The sequence below is a fragment of the Phodopus roborovskii genome, unplaced genomic scaffold (assembly GCF_943737965.1).
Source record: "Phodopus roborovskii unplaced genomic scaffold, PHOROB, whole genome shotgun sequence".
In the NCBI taxonomy this organism is placed as follows: domain Eukaryota; kingdom Metazoa; phylum Chordata; class Mammalia; order Rodentia; family Cricetidae; genus Phodopus; species Phodopus roborovskii.
In genome coordinates this window covers 28,948,003-28,972,886 of record NW_026126480.1, presented here as the reverse complement: position 1 = coordinate 28,972,886, position 24,884 = coordinate 28,948,003, and the positions used below count along the sequence as shown (strand labels likewise).

Genomic DNA, 24,884 nt, shown 5'->3' with positions numbered 1-24,884 from the left:
TTCCCACTCCTCCTGTTTTGCTCAACTCTGTTGTAGATTTTTGTCGTTGGTACAAAAGACAGACAATGCATTGAGTGTGAGCTACTCTCTTCCATGAAGCATAATGGAAGATCCTTGGGCATCTTGGAAAAAGAAGGGAAGATGGCTCAGGGAATGGATTTGCACACATTCTTAAGGATTTAGACACAGCACTGTGCTTTCCCGGTGGCAGGTGCTTGAGGTTTTGATGAGTGTATGAATGAAATTTGTTCACACTTAGGATACTTTAAATGCCTTCCAGAGCCTAAACTAATAGCTTATTACAAAACAAAACTAAACAAAGGCTGTGAAGAGAATCAAACGGAGAGAAAGAAAAGCAGGAAGCCTCTCCCAGTAGCTCAGATAATCAGGAAAGAACAGGGTGGCAAGGGCCCCTGCCCTTCTTTCCTTTTATGGTCCCATTGCCACTCCTCTTCTCAGAGTCCCCATTCTGTTGTGAATGATAGGTGGGAGAGAAGATGGAAGGCAGAGTGTGAACATGTAGAAGTTCTCTGAGGAAAATGAGCAGGAACCACCAGCCCAGTTAATTGTGCCTGATGCAAGTCAGAGGGGCACTCATTTCAGAAGACACTTGATGACAAGTAGATGGGTGAGCAAAAATGAGGAGGACAGAGTAGCTGGGTACATCAGCATCAAATGGCTCCCTGATGGGTACTAGGAGGATGGCTATTCAGCTGACATCATAAAATTAGAGGATTGCATGCTTAAGGTCCCAGTATTAAGGGTGCATTTCATTTTATAACCAAGGTAGGAGGTTACTGAAAACTTCTAATCTAGGACCTGGAAGGGGCTAATGTTTTCTTTTTATAGTCCACTTACTTGAATGAGAACCAGAATAATGAATGACTCTAACTGACTCTAATGCATTCCACTATTTCTCTTCAATTTCTTTTATTCTGTAAATCTCTTGGTCCCCTTCAACTCATACATTATTTTCCTTTTCTTTTCTTTCTTTCATTTTCTCTCTCTCTTTTTTTAAAGAAACTGTGTTGTTTGGCACAACTCTAGAGTTTTCTGGTTGTACCTCTAAAATTTTTACTGTGTTTTTCCACCCTCTTCTGTTTCACATAAATTCTTAAAAATTGATTTAATCTTGCTACGAATATAGTTTCAGTTCTTATCGATATCAGGAAAACTTAAGCTTCCTGTAGCCAAGACTATCACATGCCATACAAAGAAAAGTGTCCTGGCAAGATGGGTCAGTGGGTAAGAGGGTTTACCACCCAAAATCAATGACTTGAGTTCAATTCCCAGAACACATGGTTGAAGAGAACCAACCAACTTCTGAAAGTTTTACTCTGATGCCCACATGCACTTCTCTCTCTCTCTCTCTCTTTCCTCTCCTCTCCTCTCTCTTTCTCTCTCTCTCCAAATGCAATGGTTAAAATGCTTGCTGACCTTTGGATCCCCAGAAACCATATAAAATGTCTGGTGTGGGCAGCTGCCATTAATTCCAGCCTCTGGCTGTATTGTCAAGCTTTGGATTTGATTTTTAAAACCCAGCATCAATGAATAAAGTGAAAAGCAATAAAGGATGGTTCCTCACATCAACCTTGGCTTCCACATATGTGAGTACACAAACACATGTGTGCATGCACATGTATGCCAACACACATGCATACCATGCACAGAGGAAAATGGAAAATAAAAATAATACTAAGAGCTGGACACTTGGAAGACAGAGGCAGGCAGATCTCAGATCTCTGTGAGTTCAAGGCCAGCCTGGTCTACAGAGTGAGTTCTAGGACAGCCAGGAATACACAGAAAAACCCTGTCTTGAAAAAGCATAATAATAATAAGAAGGAGGAGAAGTAGAAGAAGAAAAATTAAATATTAATCAGTTAGAACAATGTTCTCAACCTATGCCTGCGACCCCATTGGAACAGATAACCCTTTCACAGGGGTTGCACATCAGATATCCTGCATATCAAATATTTACATTATTATTCATAACAGTGGCAAAATTACAATTGTAAAGTACCAACAAAAATAATTTTACAGTTGTGAGTCACTACAACATGAGGAAATTGTATTAAAGGATCTCAGCATTAAAAAGGCTGAGAACCACTGAGTTAGAGAAAAGTATTAGTGGGAACCAACATGATTGTTTTGTCATAAAACCCACGTGACCTCATGGAGACCCTTTAAGAAATTGTATCTTAATCAGAAACAGAAGCTGATAGGCAAATGTGGGCTCTGGAACAAACGAGGTCTGGAGGGTCAAGTTTACTTTGGCCAAGATCCACAGAGCCACCCAGAAGCCGCTGACACTGGACTAATTAATAGGGCCACGGCATCTTCCTGAAGGCAATGTTCTGCTGCAGTTACTCATTAGCACTGGGATGCTGGGTGAGGAAAGATGAAATTGGATTATACGTGAGCCTGAAGATTGGAGATTTCTTGCAATGGCAGCTTCAGGTCCAGGTCTTTAAGATGGGCCTGGCCAAGCCTATCCACTATACCTGAGTGCTCATCCACCAACACCACAGCAGGGTCCACAGTAGATGGTGGCACACCCAAAGGGAGTGGCACTATTAGGAGGTGTGGCCTGTGGGTCGGGCTTTGTGGTCTCTCTTGCTCAAGCTGTCCTCAGTGTGACTGTCAGTCGATTTCCAGTTGCCTGCAAGATGTAGCACTCTCTGTTTCTGCCTCCATGCTGCCATGCCCCTGTCATGGTGACAATGGACTGAACCTCTGAAACTGTAAGAGAGCCACCTCAATTAAATGTTTTCCTTGTAAGAGCTGCCATGGCGTTGGTGATGCACACCTTTAATCCCAATGCTAATGAGGCAGAGGAGGGGGATCTTTGTGAGTTTGAGGCCAACCTGGTCTACAGAGCTAGTTCCAGGACAGCCTCCAAAGCAATACTGAGAAACCATATCTTGGAAAAAAAAGAAAAAATTGCCATGGTCGTGGTGTCTCTTCACAGCAATAGAAATCCGAACTAAGACATATCCTATCCTTTATTGTGTATCTGGACTTCCAGAAGATAGGCTTCTCCTTATGCTCTCCTTATGGTAGTGGCCACCTGGGCCATGTAAAGAGGAAGAATAGTAAGAAGGACCAAGGTGGCACAGAAGCTGCGACGATGAGGAAGAGGATGAAGCCACGCCTCCCCAGACTGGAGGGTTGTCTAGTTTCCCAGTTGGCTAATAACACTTTGGGGGAATCAGTGGCTCAGAGGTGATTACTTAGATAGGTAAAAGAAAACTAGAGCAGACATCAGTTCTTATATATAAATTACATAAACTAGTGCATGACTCACATAGAAGAGTAACTTGAATGCAGAGACACTGGAATAAACAGTAATCTTGACTCGCTGGCAGGGTGTTTCTCCTATTCTCTCTCCACATTGATAATATCAACATGAAAACACACCTTCTACCTCTCCAGGAATAAGGGGAGTTTATTGTGGGACCAAAAATGAGTGCCGATGGCTGGGGAGCACAGACTCAGGTTACGCCAGCCTCTGCATTTCCATGTGTTAACAGTCTGCTGAGGTTCTTTGTTTGTTTGTTTTGTTTTTATAGTAGCAGAACGAAGGTATAAATCCAGCCCTTTTCAGATATGGGTGAAAACGTTGAGTGGTGGAATTACAGCAGAAGGAGAAAATCTGTGTGTCAGCCCAAAGACTGATAATGTTCTTAGCACTTTGGATGGTGGAAGCTAGTGGTCTGCTAATGTAATGCATCATAAGGATGTTAGGTCAGGCACAGAGGTGAGCAGAGAGCTAAAGATAGCCCAGGAGAAATTATAATTAGACTTTGGACCTGCAACATCTCAACCCTGCACCATCACTGAAATTTTGGTCAGTTAATCAGCCTTGAAAAGAAGGCTCAGTGAGAGGTGAGGCTCTTTTCAGGGGCTTTTATTCATAATAGCCCATCAAACACTTTACCCTGCAATATAAAATATCTATTCTTAAATGCCCGTAGATATTTATTAAAAACTGACCATCTTTCAGGACTCAAAAAATTATAAGGAGCAAAAATCATATAATTATATATTAGATATATATTGTGACATAACACAACATAGCATCTTAAAACAATGAGGATTTCATAGTGTCTTTGGGTCAGAACTTCCAAGAGTCCCTCAGCTGTATTTCTGGCTGTATGTCTCTGATAGCAGATCTCCTGTGAAACTGGAGTCAGAATTCTAGCAGGTTGTGGGCTGGGGATCCCACTAGTTGATGATCCAATTCTGGGCTTGCTCCCATGGTTATTAGCAGGGTTGAGCACCTTGTAGGCCCTAGGCTCTACTCACCACAAGAACCTCTCCGCAGGAGAGCTGTTTTCCTTCAGAGTAAGACCAAAAGAATAATCAAAAGAAATAGAAATTGCCCTTCCTGTGAAGTTTCTTGGAGGGGCGACCCATCTGTTTGCCATATTTTGCTGATTAGAAGTGAATTATTATATCTAGCCCAAACTTGAGAGAGTCAATTATACAGGGTATGAACCAGGAGGTAGGAATCATGTCAGAGACTTTCTTGCACATGGTACAATTAGAGATGAAATCCAAACCAAATCACTTGAAAAGTAACCTCAAGTAATTTGAAGTACTAGTAAGAGGAAAAATAGAGAACATTTAAAATTGTTATAGCAGAATGAAAAACAAAATCTAAGAAGAGCAAAATTTATGGGCTGTCACTAACACTGTACTTGGTGACAAACTCTCTTGTTCATTCAATGAATATTGATATTGTCTATATGCCAGACAGTCTGCATCTGCTGGGAACATGTGGAATTAATGAAGACAATGTATAGATTTGCATCAATGAGAGAAAATTCTTGCATAGTGATTGTGATAAACCAAGCTCAATTTTGGACAATGTTATATTAACTTCTATTTAGCTATTTAGCTTTAAATTCATAATATATGTGTGTATGTGTTGAAGTATAGAGAATTTAAGTTACTTGCCCAAAGACCATATAGCTAATACCAAAGTAGACATTTGGTTCAAGCATTCCTGGCTCTAGTTTCTGTCCACTAAACACTAGATCATCTGCCTAAATTGGGTAAAGGAAGAAATAAATGAAGACGAGATTTGTTGATCATATGGGTGAAGTAGACAGTCCAGCAAGAGTGGATAACGGGAGGGTGTCTGTTCACTTTGCTGTTTTGCTTTCCTTAGGGCATTTGTTACTATCAGAAATATCTTTGTGGATTTATTCATCCATCTACAATCATCCACCCACTCATTATCCATGCTTATCATCTATATCCAATTAAAATGGATGTTCCAATAGAAATTAATAGCATATTTCACAGATCCTCTTCTGATACCTAGTTCTGGGATGTATCAGGCTTCAATAATAAATATTCAGTGGTGGAATGAATAAGCATTGCATAAAATATATACTTGATCATGCACTTACCTGGACAGGAAACGTTTCTAGGCATGTTCAATTACCAGTAGGCTTATAGCAGCCCATCTCCAGTAAATGGTAAGTTCTTTTCTTTTCTTTCCTTTTTACTACTCCTTCTTCATTTGCTCTTAGATAGATACAGAGTGAGGGAGGTGTCAAAAGAACAATTCCTTCTCAGGCTGATAACCTGGGTAGGACAAACAATGGAGATTCAGATGTGATGAGGCTGTCTTCACTTTTAGGTGCTCAGAATTTGAGTCAAGACTTGAAGGCTATGGCAAAGAACTGGAAACTTTTAGGAAGCGTGAAGTGATGACAACAGAAGAAATGAAGAACAACGTGGAAAAACTTAATGAACTCTCCAAGAACCTAGATCTTGCACTGGCCGAATTTGAGGTTTGGAACCTTATGATGGAGACTTAGGACTCTAAATTCTGGTCATTCTGGTTCTTAGCTTATGAGCATGACACCTGTAAGGTGCAAGCATTGTTGCTTGGCCTATCCTTTCATGAGTATGTTCAACTACCTTTTCTATATGGTGTTTGCATTTTATCAGGTGTTTGTAAACCATGAAGTACCCAAAGAAATTACAGCAAGGAACCTACTTATGTATGTTGTGTATCCATTATGTGCTGAGTAATATGCAAAGGGTTTCATGTAGCTGTCTCAATGCCTGGAACAAACGTTTGCAACTTGTTATCCCTATGGATGCCTACTTTAGTGGAATAAAAAAAAAAAAACTTGGAGCCATTTAGCTACTTTCTCCAAAAGTCAATTAGCAAGGTGTTTTGTTAAAAAAAAAAAATACTGAAACTGTTCCTTTTGAGACAAGTTAATTTAAGAAGGCTGGTAAACAGTCATCTGAACAAGTAAATTTCATGTAGAAATTATAAAAATGAAGAGGTCTACAGTATGTTGGAAACAAAGGTAAAACAGCAAGCATAAAGTTATTAGTTTCCAGCAGCTAGAGCTCAGGTACCATGGCCCTCAAAGGCAGCAGAAGGACCTTCCTGCTAAGTCTGCCCCATTGAATGAGTGTCTGCCTCCTCAATTTGGTTTTCTCAATGCTTAGGAAGTTGCCACGGAGGTTTTGGGAGTTCTAGAGAACTACCTACACAGCAGACAGTGTCTTCTTTTTCTTACAGTTGATCAACAAGGAAGAAGAACTGTTGGAGAAGGAGAAGAGTTCCTTCCCTCTTCTGCAAACCCTGATGACCAACAAAGTGCCCTATGAGCAGCTGTGGGTAACAGCCTATGAGTTCAGCACCAAGTCGGAGGAGTGGATGAACGGTATGCCAAGTTCTAACCCTGCCAGCACAGTGGGAATGGAGAAGGGGATGCGGGTCCATCCAGCCAGTTCTGAAATCACATTTGCTCTTTGGATTCCAGAACTCTGGGTTAAGACAGCCACAGTTTATATTTTCTGATGTGATAACAAAGGGAGACAAGGAACTAAAGAATAAGAGAGTATTTCCAGGTTCAAATCCCATCAGCACCTAAGAGCCTTTGTCATGGTGATGATTCCAAGAAAAGGAGAGAGATTGAGAACAGCCTCTGAAGGTGCTGCTTTAAAGGCCAGAGTGCATGAGCATCTAGAAAGTACCCTTCACTCTAGGCTTTAGAGTCTATGGAGGCACTGTGTGGGTAGAACCAACAGAGAATAGTAGACACATAAGTCAAGGAGAATGAAGGGAAAACCCTGGGTGGCTTTCGTATTTTTGGTTCTAGCAGTTTGGTAGGCCTTGTCTTATTGAACAGAGGACCAACAAATTTACTGGGAGAAAAACTCCTTCAACTTGAATACACTGCAGCCATCCACATGGAAATATTAGTTATTCATTATGGGTTATATTATATTACAATATAGTATATTGTGCATGTTACATATGCAATAGAATATGTTATATTTTAGTTATTTGCATATTATAATTTATATTATATTATATGATAAATATGTAGTAACTATGTATTTATATATTTTTGTATTAGGTTATAGTATAATATATTATTACAACAGTATGGGTTTTAGGAGGTGGGTTTGGCGAAGGTGATTTATTGGGAAAAAGTTGATTTTCATTAAGACCCCGAAGGCCATCTCTGCTCAGGGTGTTAGAAGGACAAAACCAGAGACCTAGACATACATTTCTAGGGATTCAGTATGATAAACTCAGCTGGATGAACATCTTTACTGGGGCTCTCCAGGCAATTATGATTGTTCTCTTTTTGCAAACATCTCTTATTCATGTTTTGACAGTTTCATATATGTGTGTAGTGTATTTTGGTCAGAGACACTCTACTACTGTTTTTCTTAGATGAATTCCTAAGTAGAAAATGTCTAAGATCCAAAAGGCATGTTGTGAAAATTAATAAGGTTTTAAAAATGACTCTTGTGGGGGAAACCTGACTTTCATTATTGTCTTCCAGAACAGTGATGTTTTAATTCATTCTTCAAGCGATTTGTAGGAGTATCCATTTCTTACTCTCTACAAACCTAAAGAAGACAACTTTGAAAGTTGTGTTTGGTGACTGGATGTTTAAAGTATCACGTTACTTTCATTTTTAAAAAAACAAATATTTTTTTTCTGTTTGCCACTGAAATTGAGTGTGTACTGAGAAGCAGAATTCCTTGTTCTATGGCCACCAGAAACTCCTGGATGAAGCCATCCTCTGGGCCACGTTCTGTACCTCTTGGCCTGAGTCACTGCCTGAGAGGGTCGCTTGTGTGGTTGAGAGGGGACAGTGACTTTGTATCTTAGCCTAAAATTCATCCTGCTGGTAAAGTCACCATTAATTCAGTCAACCTGCCAGTCAGGAGCCTCTTCCCATCCAGGAAGTGGTTCCTGTTCCAACTTTTCTGCCAGCCCCTACTTTTTCTTTTAAGATTTAATTTTTAGTAGTTTGACAAAAAACACCGAGTTGCTGAGGCATGTTAAGTGAATGGAGTTGCATTTGGTCTAGGCAGCCCTGGGGAGTTGGAGAATGTTTATGAGTCAGTTAGCTATAGCATAAGGCAGGAAGTAATGCTAATCTAGAAGGTACCAATAGGAAGTAATGCATTACCATGGGGACATCAGGATATTTGGGTTGAATGTGAAAGCCAATGCTAAAAAAAAGTGTGCGTGTGTGTGGGGGGACTAATGTTTTGAAATACTTTAAAAACTGAAGTGTCATTTAAAATGTATGTGTGTTGGGGAGGAGCCTCTCACTGAGCCTGGAGTTCCCCATCTTGACTAGACTGGCTGGTCAGAGAGCCCCCACAATCTACCTGTCCCTCCCATCTCACTGTTGAGGTTACAGTCACATATTTGACCCAGCTTGGTTTGTTTGTTTTAACATGGTGCTAGGGATCCAAACTCAGGCCCTCACTTTAGTCACGAGCTTGTACTCTTTGTATTTCTCTTACTTTTCTTGCTTAATAATTTCAAACTTAGATGAATTATAATATATTCTATATTCTCAGAACTCTAAAGGGCTCCTATTCCCGAACTGTTATTTTACAACACATTGAAATCCTTTTAATACTACTAATATGGCATTTAAAACTACTTGGAATGACTAACTCCCTGAGTGTACATACATTATATGCCAAGGGTGAAATTTACCGTTCTATTTATACTGTCTCACACTGATTACAGTCACCCTTCCAGGAGTCTGTTGTTACCATGTATGGCAGGTGATAGTGTGGTAGGCCTGGACAAGGTTCTACTGGCTAAGCAGAGGCTTCAGTTTGGATCCCGGCTCAACCTCAGAGTCTAAGTTCATTTCATCACAACTGGCACCCTTCTCAAGTCCAGGGAGTTAACACATGACAAGAATCTCCATCATGGTCTGAACTGCTCTTTGTTCTAGGACCCCTCTTTTTACTGAATGCTGAGGAAATTGCAGAGGAGATTGGGAATATGTGGAGGACAACATACAAGTTGACCAAGACCTTGATTGATGTGCCTGCACCCAGGCGTTTAGCAGAGAACGTCAAGTTGAAGATTGAAAAGTTCAAGCAGCACATACCCATCCTCAACATCTCGTGCAACCCCGGCATGAAGGATCGGCACTGGCAGCAGGTTCTTGTCACCCTTGGTGTGGTCCAGCCTGCCCCATCTCGGGTGTTATGATAAAGCTTGTGGGGAACCTTGGGTGGGGAACCATGGTAGGCAAGGGTGACCGAGGTGGGGGACAAATAACGCCAGGCAGACAGTGCTTACGTGACTGGTTTTATTAGAAAGGGAAGGGAGGTAGAAGGGAAGAGAAAACAGGTAAAGAGATACAAAGAGGACAGAAGATAAGAGGGAGACAGGAAAAGTCCTGCCTACCCAGGGGGACAACAGGAAGGAGAGAGGGGAAGAGAAGAGCAGGGAAGAGAGCCTAAGTCGGTAGTGTTCTTACTTTTAAAAGGGTCCTTTGCACCTGAGACTATGCAAACATGGAACCATGGGCTGACCAGGTACTGCCTGAGTGCATTCTGCCAGGTGACAGGGGCAGGCCAGCATAATGCCTGAATCTTTAGTCTGGGGACCCTGGGAAAACAAGAAAAGAAAATCTACTTTAGGCCAAAGAGGCATACTGATCATCAGGAAGGGAATGGGTAGATCGTGGGATGGACTTTCCTTCTCATGACCAGGTTGATCCTTTTTGCTGGGTCCCCACTGCTGGTGTGTAAATATTCTAGACAGTGAGTACAGTCACAATGAGAAAGCTTTGATTTACTCCTCCACACACAAAAAGGAAGTCACCCCCCCCCCACTTCTCTGGGACCTTGGAAATGATCGCAGACGATCCCTGTGTAGGCTGCCTTTGGTATAGCGTTTCCTGGCCAAATAGGCTAGGTTTAGAAATAGTTTTGGCATATTGGGTGTGATGGCACGTTCCCATAGTCCCAGCATTTGAGAAGCTGAGACAGGCTTCGTGGTAGACTCTAGGCTAGCCTGGGCTACTGAATGAGGCCCTCTTTCAAACAAGGAAAGAAAGAAGTAAGTTGCACTCTTTAACTTCTTTAAGCCTATAAATTAGAGCAATAATTATTCTCCCTAAAAATAGTTAGGACTTTTATAAGCAGTGAAGTGTGAGGGTGACGAGTGTAGTGTGAACACTGAGCACCAAAAGGAAGGCTTGCTGTATTTCTAAAGTGATTGTCACTTCCAAGTGGCCTTGAAATGCCCTCTCCCCCGGAACTGCTATGTGAAGTGGCAAGGTGGCCAGCTTGACAAAGGCGGATTGCTCTTTAAGAACTATGCATGAGATTGAGGTCATGATCTGGAAGGAGCCAGTCTCTCAACACACAACGCATTAAGTGAACCCCCGAGCTCATTATGAAGAGCCTATTGATCTCCACAGAAAGATCGGGATCTTAATTCCTGAGTAGTTCAAGATCTGTCTACAGGAAGGAGCAATCTTCCATTTCTCAGTAAAGCAGGGGACTCAGGACCTCAGCAAGGGTTGGGATGCTGTTCAGGATGGCAGGCGATAGGTCATTAGGTCATCACGTGAGCGTCTACCCTAAAGGGAATCTGCAAAGGGCTTCTGGTTTTAGGGATGCTCATGGGGCTTCTATCCCCATGGGTGTAGATAACATAGATCTTTGACCTATGTGAGGAGCTAAGAATGTTGGGTGACTTCTTATAGTGCCAGATTTCTCCTTGAGATGGCACTATTCAAAGTGTTTTCATCCACATTTAAAGAACACTCCTTAGGGCCAAGGGTGTAACTTAGTCATAGAGTGCTTGCCTAACATGCACAAGCCTCTAAATTCAAGCCCCTGCTCAATTTCAAAAGAACAAACAAAAAACCCACTCCAGGGGTCTCCATGCCTTTTCACCGGTGCTTCCTCTGTCAGCATGCTGTCCTCAGGTGCAAGCACTAACCCTTCCCCACCAAGCATTCTTAGTTCTCATCCTTCCAAATATCCCCTAGACTTACAACCCAGAAGTGATCTCAGCTCAAGTGTAAGCTCCCAGACACTGTGTTGCATATCTTATTTGAATTCCCCCATTTCATCTTCAACAACTCTTTGAAATAGGGACTGTTATTATCTCTAGCTCACAAGAAAAAACCTGAGAATTGAAGATATTAAGTTGCCATTTATCTAGTTAGTGGACCAGGAGGGAGTTAGAATCCAGGTCTTTTTGGCTTAAGTAAAGCCAAGAGGGTACTGAGGAGTGAGACTAGAAACAGGCAGAAGGAGCAGTGGATCAAAAGTAAGAATGGAATGCAGCCCCAGGAAGGAAGTAATGAGTCTCTAAAGTGAATATCCAATTGGCTGAGCAGGTAAGAAAGAACATGGGTCACCAGATATACAAGGGGCTGTCCCCACTTAGGGCCCCACACCTGTGACAGCCCCAAGCCTATCAAAACTACAATCTGCTCTAATGTCTCTGCATTTACATAGCTTCTGGTTCTGGCAAAAAAGGCTCTAGAAAGTAAGCCACCTGTTAGCTCTCAAGGTCTGAGGACGCATCTCCTGGGGCCTTGCACAGCTGGGCTGTGGTTTCTTGGCCATTTGAACTTAATAAAGCAAAAACTAGTGCCTTGTGTTTGGATCATAGAATTTACAGATACCAACTAAGGTATTGCTGTTTGGGTTTTAAACAAGATTGGAGAAGGAAACACATAGCCAGTGCTATGAACCAAAACTGTCTCTAAAGCTCCAAGGGTGCTATCCCTAAGAACAGAACCAGCTGTATATATCTGCTAATGCTTCTAGCAGCCACGCTTTAAGATTGCAACTTTTTCTTTTTCTTTCTTCCTTTTTTCTTTCTTTTCTTTTCTTTTTTTCTTTTTCTTTTTTGTTTGTTTGTTTTGTTTTTTGTTTTTTGTGGTAGTGGGGTTCGAGCCTAGTAACTTATACATGTGAGACTTGAGTGTCCTGTCATTAAGCTATGTTCCCAGACATAGTTTCTAAAGTAAAATAAATTTCATAGATATATGCTATCTAAACTAGTACATATTATCATTTACTTACCCATCAACTTTGAAATCAGTAGTGTGAAGTATTTAGTACGATATTCAGAACACATCTCAATTCAGACAAGCCATGTTCATGAGGTTTGGAGACCATAAGGAACTAGTAGTGTCTACATAGAAAGCACTGTTTCAGGATCTTAAAATTAGAGATGTAATTAACATATTCTGCCAATCTCCAAGTCCTCACAGTGAGCCAATCACTATGCTGAATGCTTAGTGATTGTAAGTGTACTTTAGCCCTAGAGATAGTCTGTGTGTTGCTGCATTTTAATGTATAAAAGAATAAATGGGGCCAACAAGATGGGTCAGCAGGTAAAGAAGCTTGCCACCAAGCCTGATAGCCTGAGTTTGATTCCCCCCAGGCCCATATGTCAGAAGGAGAGAGCCAATTTCTGTGAAATGTCCTTTGTCCTCCACGTGTTCTATGATACCCAGGTGCATGGGATACACACACACACACACACACACACACAGAGAGAGAGAGAGAGAGAGAGAGAGAGAGAGAGAGAGAGAGAGGAGAGGAGAGAGAGTAAAGAGTAGATATTTTCACTAACTGAAAGGTCAAGGTACCAGGAACACTTGTGCAGATTGTGCACTGTAAAATTCTACCAAATGCTACCTTTGTCCAGAGCTGTTCAGTGTATGGCACATGGGCAATATGTAACATTAAAGTTTGGAGAATAGCATTTATTTGAGTCAGAATTGAATCCATATGCTAATTCTGCAATTTATTAATTGGATGGTCTTAGACACGATAATTGTTCCAGCCCAGATTCTTTAGATGTAAAATGGGAGGAACACATTAGATGCCCTTCATGGTCCTAGGAGACTAAAATAAGTCTGTGAAACTCTTGAAACAATCCCGTTCACAGTAAGCCCCCAATAAACGTTCCTTATTTTTAGTTTATTACCATACTGATCCTCCAGAGGTCCCCAGAACCCAGATTGGAAGCCATTCGAGTTCTCTGACTTAATCAGGCTTTTCCTCCAAATGTCAGGTGCCAAGGACAAGGGATAGGAGAGTGTGACACAGCACCCACACTCCTTTCTGCTCTGCTGTTTTCTAATCCTCTGGAAGCTAAATAGAGGTAGACCTCAGCAAGGGATTATCTTTTCAAGAAGGCATTCATTCCTGGTTTAGTCCTCAACTCTGCCCAGCTCTTCCATGAGCTTCACTCAGAGCTTCCTTAGGGGTGTGTACTGAAGAGATGAGCCTGAGGGAGTATCATACCAGGGGAATGGGGAACCCTGACAATTAGCCCCCTGGAGTGGATGGAGGGCTTTTCTTTATCCTGTTGTGTTTCAAGAGTACAGGTATATGCTGTGCCATCAATCACCTTTCACTTTTAATTTTGAGATGGGGTCTCATTAAACTGACCAAGCTGGCCTTAAACTCACTCTGTAGCCTAGGCAGGACTAGAAATTATGATTCTCCTTCCTGGGACTGCTGTGTAGTCAGGATCACAAGCCCAGCATGTGGGCTCTTTTGAAGAGGGATCCTTACTATTCCTCAGCTCAGAGCACTGGGGAGTGTCTAACAGACTGTCTCCCCCCCCTCACGCAGCAAACACTCACTACAGCTTGTCAGGGACCCAACTTTCCATGGGCCACTGAAACACAGCTGGGGCCCTGTTTCAGTCTTGGGTGCTTGTGAATTGATAGGGAGACAGACTTGGAAGACACCAGACACAGTGTGGCTCTGTAACAACCTCCAGAACCCTCAGATCCGCAATGTCAGACTCAACAACCACCAGTCCCATGCGGTCACTTAATTGAGTATGTTAAAACTAATTGAACAAATTCAGTTCATCACTGAGATTAGCCCTAGTTTTAGTGCTCAACAGCCTCCTGGAACTAGTGGCTACAATACTGGACAGGACAGATAACGAAATTCTCCATCCTTATAGAGGTTCTGCTGGACAGAGCTACCTTCACAACCATCCCTTGTCTCCATCCTTCCTTTGCAGATCAGTGAGATTGTTGGCTATGAGATAAAGCCCACAGAGACAACGTGCCTGGCGAACATGCTCGAGTTTGGATTCAGCAAATTTGTTGAAAAGTAAGGGTCATCCCTCGTTCTGTACAGGTTTGGTTCAGGAGTCACTGTGATCTCCTAAGTAAAGGTGAATTATGGCCCCTACTTGGGCTGACTTACCCAAGTGACTAGAAAGAGTTAGAGATTTTATTTAAAGGGGAAACTAAAAACAAATGTTTTCTGTGAACCTGAGGCTCTGCCCAACTCTTAGAACTTGGAGCAAACCCACTCAGCCTTCATGAGCCTGTTTCCTCTTAAAATAAAGAGCACACTAGGAATGGCCCTGCAACTGCTAAAACCCATGAAGCACACTGTTATAGAGATCTTTGTTTCCCCCTTCCTCAAGTGTCCTGGAATTGTAGGGTGAGAATTGGCATTATCTGCATAGCTATGTTTAGTTCTATTTGTTGGGAAGGTTTTTTTTTTTTTTTTTTTTTTTTTGTAGGTGTGTTTATGAGTGTGGGGATACAAATGTGGGGGAGGGGTGTGCATGCATGTGTCTATGTACAAGTGGAGGCCAGATGTCAACCTTGGGTGTCATTCCTTAGGAGCCAAGTAGGTTAGCCTGTCTGGTCAGTGAGCCTAAGGGGTCTTGTAGTCTCTGCATCCTCAGTGCCCAGATTATAAGAGTTTGCTACCTCTCATCACAAGATTTTTTAGTTGGGTTTTGGGGATCTAACTCAGCTCTTCATGCTTGTATGGCAAGCACTTCACTACTGAGCCTTTTCCTACCCCCTCAAATACTGTTTTTAAGATCAGTGATATTCAGAATTCTATTTGTTTTCCATATTTCCTTTAAAAACAATAGATGGAGAGATTATTTTATATTACCTCAGCTTAAGTCTGTTAGACAACTCGGATGGGAACTAGAGGGATGCTCATGGTTCTTAGGTTTTGGTACCTAGAGCTACTGCATCTCCATAATAAAGAATCTACTTAGAAAAGAATGTTCTTGGACCCCACCTAAACTGCTGGTCAAATTGTGGGGGCAGGCCTGGCTATCTGCTTTGTTTTTTTAATCCTCTGGGTTAGTGCTGTCTAAGGCAGAAGCCAAGCTAAATGCCACTACTGAGCCCTTGGCATTTAACTAGTCTAGACCCCATGTACTGGAACTTGCACATGCAAGCTGGATTTCAAAATCTTATCAAGAAAATAATGTAGCCAGGCATTGGTGGTGCACGCCTTTAATCCCAGCACTCAGGAGCAGAGGCAGGCAGATCTCTATGAGTTCTAGACCAGCCTAGTCTACAGATCTGGTTCCGGGACAGGGTCCAAAACAATACAGAGAAACCCTGTCTTGAAAAACCAAAATAAATAAATAATAATAATAATGCAAATAATTCTGACAATTTTGTTTTGAAACAATCTCACTTTGTAGCTGTGGCTGGCCTTGAACTTGAGTAGACCAGGCTAACCTTGAACTCAAGAAGATCTGCCTGCCTCTGCCTTCTAAGTGCTGGTATTAATGGTGTGCAAAAGCACACCCAGCAATATGACAATTTTTAATATTCATTTTTCAAAATGATTATATTTTGAATGGAATAAGTTATTATCAATGGTTTCATCTCTTGCTTTTCTTCTAATGTAACTAACAAACTTAAATTACATATGTGGTTCATATTACATTCTAATGGCCAATAGAGATGATGAAGTCAAGGATGGAGCTGAACATCCTCCAACACATAAAACAGCAGCTTCCTATGACAAAGTAGTATCTAACGTTTGGTGGTCCCCTTCTTTACCTACCAGAAGAGTCGCATTCCGTAACAAGATAGGTTAACAAAAGAAAAGCATAACAAATATATTTAACCAAAGTTCCATGTCATGGAAACCTTTTGAAATGAAGACCCACATTTCCAGAGAAAAAGCAGTTTTATGCTTAGAGTCCATAAAAAATAAATGGCTATGTGGAGATGTGATTGGACAAAGGGATCTTGAACTAATGGAAGCAGACTGGGAGAGGGAAAGCCTTCATGACCTGAATGCTCAAATTCCCCATGACTTCTCTGTATGTAGCATTAATTCCTTAATCCTGAATATAGAGCAGGAACCTTCTGGAAGGAAAGCATCATGAAAATTTCTTTCTGTACACCTCCTGTGCAGGGAGGTAAAGAAAGGATCCTTGACAAGGAAGAATTTGGATTTCTATGAGTTGTTTTAAGGAAGGAAGCTGGAGAGTGGGAGTAGTTCAGGGAGAGCCTAAAATTTGGAATCTTCTTCTGGTACCTTTTGCTCGCCATTCTTTCATTGTCCTTGGCATGGCAAAGCACCATGTTTTGAGTTACTGCTTTCTAAGTCTATCAGCCTGTGCTAATTTGTTAGAACTACTATTACAAAGCATCACAGGCTGGGTGGCTTAAGCAACAGAAATTTATTTTTCATAATTTTGGAGTCTTGAAGTTCACAACTATGGACTAGTCTTCTCAAAGGCCTCTCATGGGCATATAAATGGCCATCTTTTCCTTGTGTCTTCACAGGGTCTTCTGTTTCTATGTGACTGTCATCAATTCTTCTTATAAGGACACCAGTCATGCTGGATTAGGCTCAGCCTTCATGGCCTCATTTTAGTATAATCACCTCATTAAAGACTTTGAATATAGTTACATTTTGAGTGATTGGTGATTAGAACTTCAGTGTGAATTTTGGAGAAAAGCTCAACTTATAACAGCCCAAAAAGACATCAGTACTCCGAACAGGAAACACATTGGAATTAGTTGGCAAACCTTAGAGAAAACATTTTGTTGAAATTAAAACTTTTAGAAATCTAACACTGAGCTGAAATTTCTCCTTGGATGTTTCCTCTGCCACCTCCTGTTGATGTCGATGCTTATGTGTTCTCTCTTTAGGCTGGAGCCCATTGGTGCAGCTGCCAGTAAGGAATATTCTCTGGAGAAAAACTTGGAGAAGATGAAGTTAGACTGGGTCAACATGAATTTCAGCTTTGTGAAATACAGGGACACTGTGAGTCAGTCTAATGGGAACTCCTTAAAACCAGCCCTGTGTGTTGTGTAGTCAATATATAATTCATCCAGTATTACAACGGACCTCACAGAAGAATAACCCTCTGCATGTGCATTGCCTCTGCCTGCCTGTCCCCCATCATCCTAGCTTTCACACTCCACTGGAGCCGTGCATCTTGAAATCAAAAGGTTTTTTGGCCTAGTGCAAAGAAATGGAGTGAGTCTCCTGAATTAGCATGTCTCAAGAAAAACACAGGCTTGTGTAACTACACACACACACACACACACACACACACACACACACACACACACACCAACTCAAGACCCGAGAAGAACATCTGAGGTTGACAATAACACATTCTAACTTTCTAAATGCTAATGTGTACAGGAATTCTTCCAGGATCTCTTTAAATTGATTTGTGGAGACTACCCTGAGGCCTGAGGTTCTGCAGGACTAACAAGTTCCCAGACATATCAGTTTGAATTGTAAAAAATATAAATTTCCTCATTTTCATGGGTGCTTACATATGGGTGCTTGCATATGAGCTTGTGCAATGAATGTGGAAATGTATTTGCTTCAATAACCCCAGGGTCTAGTTTTCTCTTATAGTGAAGCATAGGGTAGATATGGGGGCTGCTGCCTAGTACATTGTGGAGGGCACAGGTAGATATTCACATACTGGTCCCCATTGGCACCTAGAACAGCATCTCAAATGCTAACTGCACATTAGAATCATTTGGGATACTTAAAGAAAATCACAACTGATTTCTTTTCCTGCTCTTTCACCGTCTGGGTGCCTGAACATCTACACTTGTCCTCCTAGTTTTCTTTTCCATAGTGCTGGAGTTTGAACTCGGAGCCTTATTCTTGTTGGGAAAGCACTCTACTACATAGCCACACCTCCAATACTCTATTTTTTTTTTTAAATATTCAACATAGAACCAAAATCTTGGAGATTTGAGCACTTCCCTTCTCTCTGAGCAACATGTCATCCTCCGATGACTTCTTTCTTCCTTGAAGTTTGATGGTCACAATACCTTGGTTTCATCTTTGGACAAGAACCATCCATGAGCCAATTGGAGGCAAGAGAACTAGACTCAAATGAATTCATTATTGGGTCTCTCCCAACAAGGCTGGGTCTCATGGGTTCCATTGCGACCGCACATTCTGATTGGGTGAGACACTGCTCTAGAGGCTGTTGGGCTGTGATGAAGCCATGGACCTATGAGCAGGTTCACTATTCCTGATCCATCTCAAAGTTTATGACTGAAGTAGCTATCAACAAGAAGCAATACCAAAATGACAGTGAAGATGCCAGTCTATGAATAGCTAGACATACTTTCCAGACACACTGAGAAAAGATAGAAGAATACATCCTAAGCCAGATTTAGTCTATATCTACAATTACATCATCCATATCTGCATCTACATCTATGTCTATAGGCTTGAAGGAAGCAAACTCAAATCATGCAAGATCAGATTTGCTGTAGGTAGCAGACTCTTAGCAGTCTATCTGCCACAATGGCTCAGGGGAAATGATGCCATCCATAGGAACTGACTCTGAAGACACAATACCCTTATATAATAGAACTCACCAAATGTATAAGATAGAAGTTTCCAAGTTGGGGTTACACTTCTATGTACTTTTTTATTTATTTAATTTATTATTTTACATGTAAATCCCAGGTCCCTCTGGCTCCCTCCCTTTTACCCTCTCTGCTTTCTCACATGCACCCTAACCACCCTCCCCTCCCATCCACCTACCCCAATTCCATATGTAGGGGACTGCCATTCAGTTGGGGTCATGTAGATCTGACAGGTCATGTGAAGTAGGGACTAAGGGCTTCTGTCCTGACTCTAGGTTAAGGCAGTTATCCCTCCATGGGGGATGTGTTCGCAAGGTCCTTTTGTGCACAAGGGATACATCCTGGCTCCACTGTCTGAGGACCCATAGACTGCTCAGTCCTTCTGGTTGAGACCCGTATCCAGGGGGGCCTGAGTCAGTCCCATGCTGGCTTCCCAGCTATCAGTCTGGGGGCCCATTAGCTCCTCCTTGTTCAGGTCAGCTGTCTCTATGTGTTTCTGCAGCCTGGTCTTGTCCTGTCCATTTGCATCTGGGTTCTAGTTCGACTCAGTGTTTATGTATGTGTGTTTGCTACTGTTTCCAACAGGTATTAGATGAGGGCTCCATGGATAAGTTAGTTGTTGATCTCACTATCTGGGAAGGTCATTTATGGTAGCCTTTCCATGGTTGTTCAAATTGTTAGTTGGTGGCAGTCTTGTAGGTCTCTAGACCTTTCTTTGGGTTCAATTTTATCTTCAAACCAATATTGGCTCCCTCTTTTATGATCTCTCTCTCTCTCAATCTCTCTCTCTCTCTCTCTCTCTCTCTCTCTCTCTCTCTCTCTCTTTCCTGTCTTCTATTCCTAACTGGACTCAATCTTCCTAGTCACATGTGTTTTCCTTTCCTCCCCCTCGTTTTCTCCTATTTCTCTCTCCATTCGCTGCCCCCCCCACTTCCCCTGTGCTCTGGGGGACTTGTCCCTTCCTGGTTCTGTGAGGGACTTTATATGAATCTCTTAGAATACACCTTGTATTCTACTTCCTCTGGTGTTATGAATTATAGGCTGGTAATCCTTTGCTCTAGGTCTAAAATCCATATATGAGTGAGTACATACTGTGTTCCTCTTTTTGTGACTGGGTTACCTCATTCAGGATGGTTTCTTCAAGTGCCATCCACTTGCCTGCGAATTTCAAGATACCATTATTTTTTTTCTGCAGAGTAGTATTCCATTGTGTAGATGTACCACATCTTCATTATCCATTCTTCAATTGAGGGCCATCTAGGTTGCTTCCAAGTTCTTGCTATTACAAACAGTTCTGCTATGAACATAGTTGAACAGATGTCTTTGTTGCATGGATGTGGATCATTTGGGTATATGCCTAAGAGAGGTATTGCCAGGTCCTGTGGTAAACTAATTCCCATTTTCCTGAGGAACCGCCATACTGATCTCCAAAATGGCTGTATGAGTTTGCACTCCCACCAGCAGTGGAGGAGTGTTCCCCTTTCTCCACATCTTCTCCAACATGAGTCATTATTGGTTTTTCTAGTTTTAGTCATTCTGGCAGGAGTAAGATGGTATCTCAAAGTTGTTTTGATTTGCATTTCCCTGATAGCTAAGGATGTTGAGCAGTTTCTAAGGGTCTTTCAGCCGTTTTGATTTCCTCCATTGAGAATTCTTTCTTCAGTTCTGTATCCCATTTTTAAATAGGGTTATTTGGTGTTTTGTTGACTAGTTTCTTGAGTTCTTTGGAGATCAGCCCTTTGTCGGATATAGGATTGGAGAAAATCTTTTCCCAGTCTGTGGGCTGCCGTTTGGTCTTGTCCATTGTGTCCTTCGCCTTACAGAAGCTTTTAAGTTTGAAGAGGTTCCATTTATTAATTGTTGCTCTCAGTGTCTGTGCCCCTGGAGTTATGTTCAGGAAGCGGTCTCCTATACCAATTTGTTCAAGGGTACCTCCTACTTTCTCTTCTAAGAGGTTCAATGTGGCTGGATTGATGTTGAGGTCTTTGATCCATTTGGACTTGAGTTTTGTGCATGGCAACAGACATGGGTCTATCTGCAGTCTTCTACACACCTTCATCCAATTGTGCCAGCACCATTTGTTGAAGATGCTGTCCTTGCCCCTTTGTATAATTTTAGCTGTTTTGTCGAAAATCAGGTGTTCATAGGTGTGTGGGTTAATATCAGGATTTTCAATTCTGTTCCATTGGTCTACCTGTTTATTTTTGTGCCAATACCAGGCTGTTTTCAGAACTATAGTTCTGTAGTAGAGCTTAAGGTCAGGAATGGTGATGCCTCCTGAAGTTCTTTTATTGTATAGGGTTGTTTTGGCTATCCTGGGTCTTTTATTTTTCCATATAAAGTTGATTATTATCCTTTCAAGGTCAGTGAAGAATTGTAGTGGGATTTTAATGGGGATTGCATTGAATCTGTAGATTGCTTTTTGCAAGATTGCCATTTTTACTATGTTTATCCTACCTATCCAAGAGCATGGGAGATCTTTCCATTTTTCTGGTATCTTCTTTAATTTCCTTCTTTAGAGCCACAAAGTTCTTATTATATAGGTCTTTTACTTCTTTGGTAAGTGTTACACCAAGATACTTTATGTTGCTTGTGGCTATTGTAAAGGATGATGTTTCCCTGATTTCTTTCTCTGTCTCTTTGTCATCTGAAAAAAGTAGTGCTACTTAATTTTTTTAAGTTTATCTTGTATCCTGCTAGTTTGCTGGAGGTGTTTATCAGCTGTAGGAGTTCCCTGGTAGAGTTTATTGGGTCGCTTATGTAAACTATCATATCATCTGCAAATAGAGACAATTTGACTTCTTCCTTTCCAATTTGGATCCCCTTGATCTCCTTTTGTTGTCTCATAGCTTTAGCTAGAACTTCCAGTACGATATTGAAGAGATATGGAGAGAGAGGGCAGCCTTGTCTTGTTCCTGATTTTAGAGGAATTGGCTTAAATTTCTCTCCATTCAGTTTGATGTTGGCAGTTGGTTTGGTGTATATTGCTCTTATTATGTTTAGGTATGTTCCTGTTATCCCTGACCTCTCCAAGACCTTTATCATGAAAGGGTGTTGAATTTTGTCGAAGGCTTTTTCAGCATCTAGGGAGATGATCATATGGTTTTCTATCAGTTTGTATATATGGTGCAATCCAGGGATGAAGCCTACTTGGTCATGGTGTTTTCTCTGATGTATTCTTGAATGCGGTTTGCCTGTGTTTTATTGAGTATTTTTGCATCGATGTTCATCAGGGATATTGGTCTGTAGTTTTCTTTCTTAGTTGTGTCTTTGTGAGGCTTGGGTACCAAGGTTATTGTGGCCTCATAAAAAGAGTTTGGCAATGAACCTCTGTTTCTTTTTTGTGGAACAGTTTGAGGAGTAGTGATATTAGTTCTTCCTTGAATGTCTGGTAGAATTCTGCACTTAATCCATCTGGCCCTGGAGTTTTTTGGTTGAAAGGCTTTCGATGACTGCTTCTATTCATTGCAGGTTATAGGTCTATTTAAGTTGTTTGTTCTTGATTTAATTTTGGTAAGTGATAGTTATTCAGAAATTTGTCCATTTCCTTTGCATTTTCAATTTTTGTGGAATACAGGTTTTCAAAGTATGACCTGAAAATTGTCTGGATTTCCTCTGTGTCCGTTGTTATGTTCCCCTTTTCGTTTCTGATTTTGTTAATTTGCATGTTCTTTCTCTGTTTTTTTGTTAATTTGGATAAAGGTTTGTCTATCTTGTTGATTTTCTCAAAAAACCAACTCTTCGTTGCATTGATTTTTTGTATTGTTTTCCTGGTTTGTATTTTGTTGATTTCAGCCCTCAAGTTGATTAATTCCTGGTGTCTACTCCTATGGAGTGAGTTCACTTCTCTCTATTCTAAGGCTTTCAGTTGTGCTGTTAATTCTCTTATGTAACTATCTTCTGTTTTCTTCATATGGGCACTAAGTGCAATGAACTTCCCTCGTAGCACTGCTTTCAAGGTGTCCCATATGTTCAGGTATGTTATGTCCTCATTCTCGTTGAATATTAGAAAGTCCTTAATTTCTTTCTTTATTTCTTCTTTGACCCAGGTGTGGTGCAATTGCACATTGTTCAGTTTCCATGAGTTTGCAGGTTTTCTGCTATTTGTGTTGTTGTTGAATTCCAATTTTAAAGCATGGTGGTCTGATAAGGTACAGGGGACTATTCCTATCCTCTTGTATCTGTTGAGGTTTGTTATGCCACCTAGTATGTGGTCGATTTTAGAGAATGTTCCATGTGGAACAGAGAAGAAGGTATATTCTTTTGTGTTTGGATGGAATGTTCTATAGATGTCTGTTAACCCCAATTGAGACATAACTTCTGTTAGTTCTTTTGTTTCTTTATTGAGTTTCTGATTTGTGGTCCTGTCTAGTGTTGAGAATGGTGTATTGAAGTCTCCCACTATAAGTGTGTGAGGTTTTATATGAGTTTTGAGTTTTAGTAGTGTTTTTTTTTTTTTTTTTTTTTTTTTTTTTTTTTTTTTTTTACGAATGTGGGTGCCTTTGTATTAGGGGCAGATGTTCAGAGCTGAGACTTTGTGTTGATGGACTTCTCCTGTGATGAATACGAAATGACTGTCTTCATCTCTTTCGATTAATTTTGGTTTGAAGTCTACTTGTTAGATATTAGGATAGCCATGCCTGCTTGCTTCTTGGTTCCATTTGATTGGAAAATCTTTTCCCAACACTTTACCCTGAGGTAATGTCTATCTTTGAAGCTTAGATGTGTTTCTTGTATGCAGCAGAAGTGTGGATTCTGTCTTTGTATCCATTCTGTTAGCCTGTGTCTTTTTATAGGTGAGGTGAGACCATTAATGTTGAGGGTGACCATTGAGTAAGGACCATTGATTATTGATGCTTGTTTGTTTTAGGTTTGTTGTTGGCAGTGGTATTGTGAATATATTTGTTCTGCTTTACCCTTGGTTTCTGGTGTAGTTAGATCATCTGTTGCCTATATTTTTTGTGGGTGTAGTTACCTTCCTTGGGTTGGAGTTTTCCTTCCAATACTTTCTGTAGATACGTATTGGTAAAATCTGGTTTTGTCATTAAATATCTTGTTTTCTCCATCTATAGAGATTGAGAGTTTTGCTGGATATAATAGCTGGGCTGGCATTCGTGGTCTCTTAATACTTGTAGAACATCTATCCAGGACCTTCTGGCCTTGAGGGTTTCCATGGAGAAGTCAGGTGTAATTTTGATAGGTCTGCCCGGGACTCCAGCAGAGGACTGGAGGTGGGGTCAGGTGGAAATTACAGGTGGTCCTGCATGGATAGGCAAGTCTCCTTTTAAAAGAGTTGCTCCGAGAAGTCCCGAAAGTAGGGTGGACTGTTGGCTCCACCCTTTGTCCCAGTTCTCAACCAGAGCAGCGGGGACAGTGGGCAGGGTAGGGCACAGGGTAGGGGGTGCAAGCTCGCGGTGGGGGTGTGTCAGAGCTCCCCTTGGAGAGCACCCTTTGCTCTCGATGGGGACAGGACACAACCCAGGGAGTTCAGGGGGGGGAGGTTGTAGGTGAGAGGCCACCCCAATTGGGCCCAGACTCACCTCTAGCCAATGGCTGGCCGAAGAGGACAAAGGCTGAGCTGATACTTGGGAAGTTTCTGCATGATAGTTGGATCTGGAAACTGGCACTCTCCAGCTGAGACCTCTTTCTTTAGCAGAGGCCCTGCTTTGGGGGTCAAGGATCTTGCTGCCATGTCTATGTACTTTTATCATATGACCTTTATACTAAAAACAAGCAAGCAGAGCTTTGTTTACAAGGGGATTAAATGTAATTAACTTTACAAGTGGAACCTACCTGCTACCAAACATTTTAAAAGAACTCCTGAAATAAAAAGTAATCTATGAATTTCATTTTAAAATAGGTATAAGAACCCCTGTGATTGGCTGCAATACATGAATCTAGGTATTATCCAGTGATTGGGAGCTCATGCTCCCTTAG

The 24,884-nt window shown here is 41.4% G+C and overlaps 1 protein-coding gene across 1 annotated transcript in view; it reads left to right on the top strand.

Annotated features, from left to right (window-relative positions):
• The window catches only part of Dnah3 (dynein axonemal heavy chain 3), a 179,165-nt gene that overhangs the window by 35,593 nt on the left and 118,688 nt on the right, over positions 1-24,884 (top strand). The window contains exons 16-20 of the mRNA XM_051192820.1: positions 5,651-5,804; positions 6,554-6,698; positions 9,258-9,469; positions 14,333-14,424; positions 17,247-17,361. Coding sequence (XP_051048777.1) covers positions 5,651-5,804; positions 6,554-6,698; positions 9,258-9,469; positions 14,333-14,424; positions 17,247-17,361 — 718 coding nt within the window. The remainder of the gene's footprint in view (positions 1-5,650; positions 5,805-6,553; positions 6,699-9,257; positions 9,470-14,332; positions 14,425-17,246; positions 17,362-24,884) is intronic.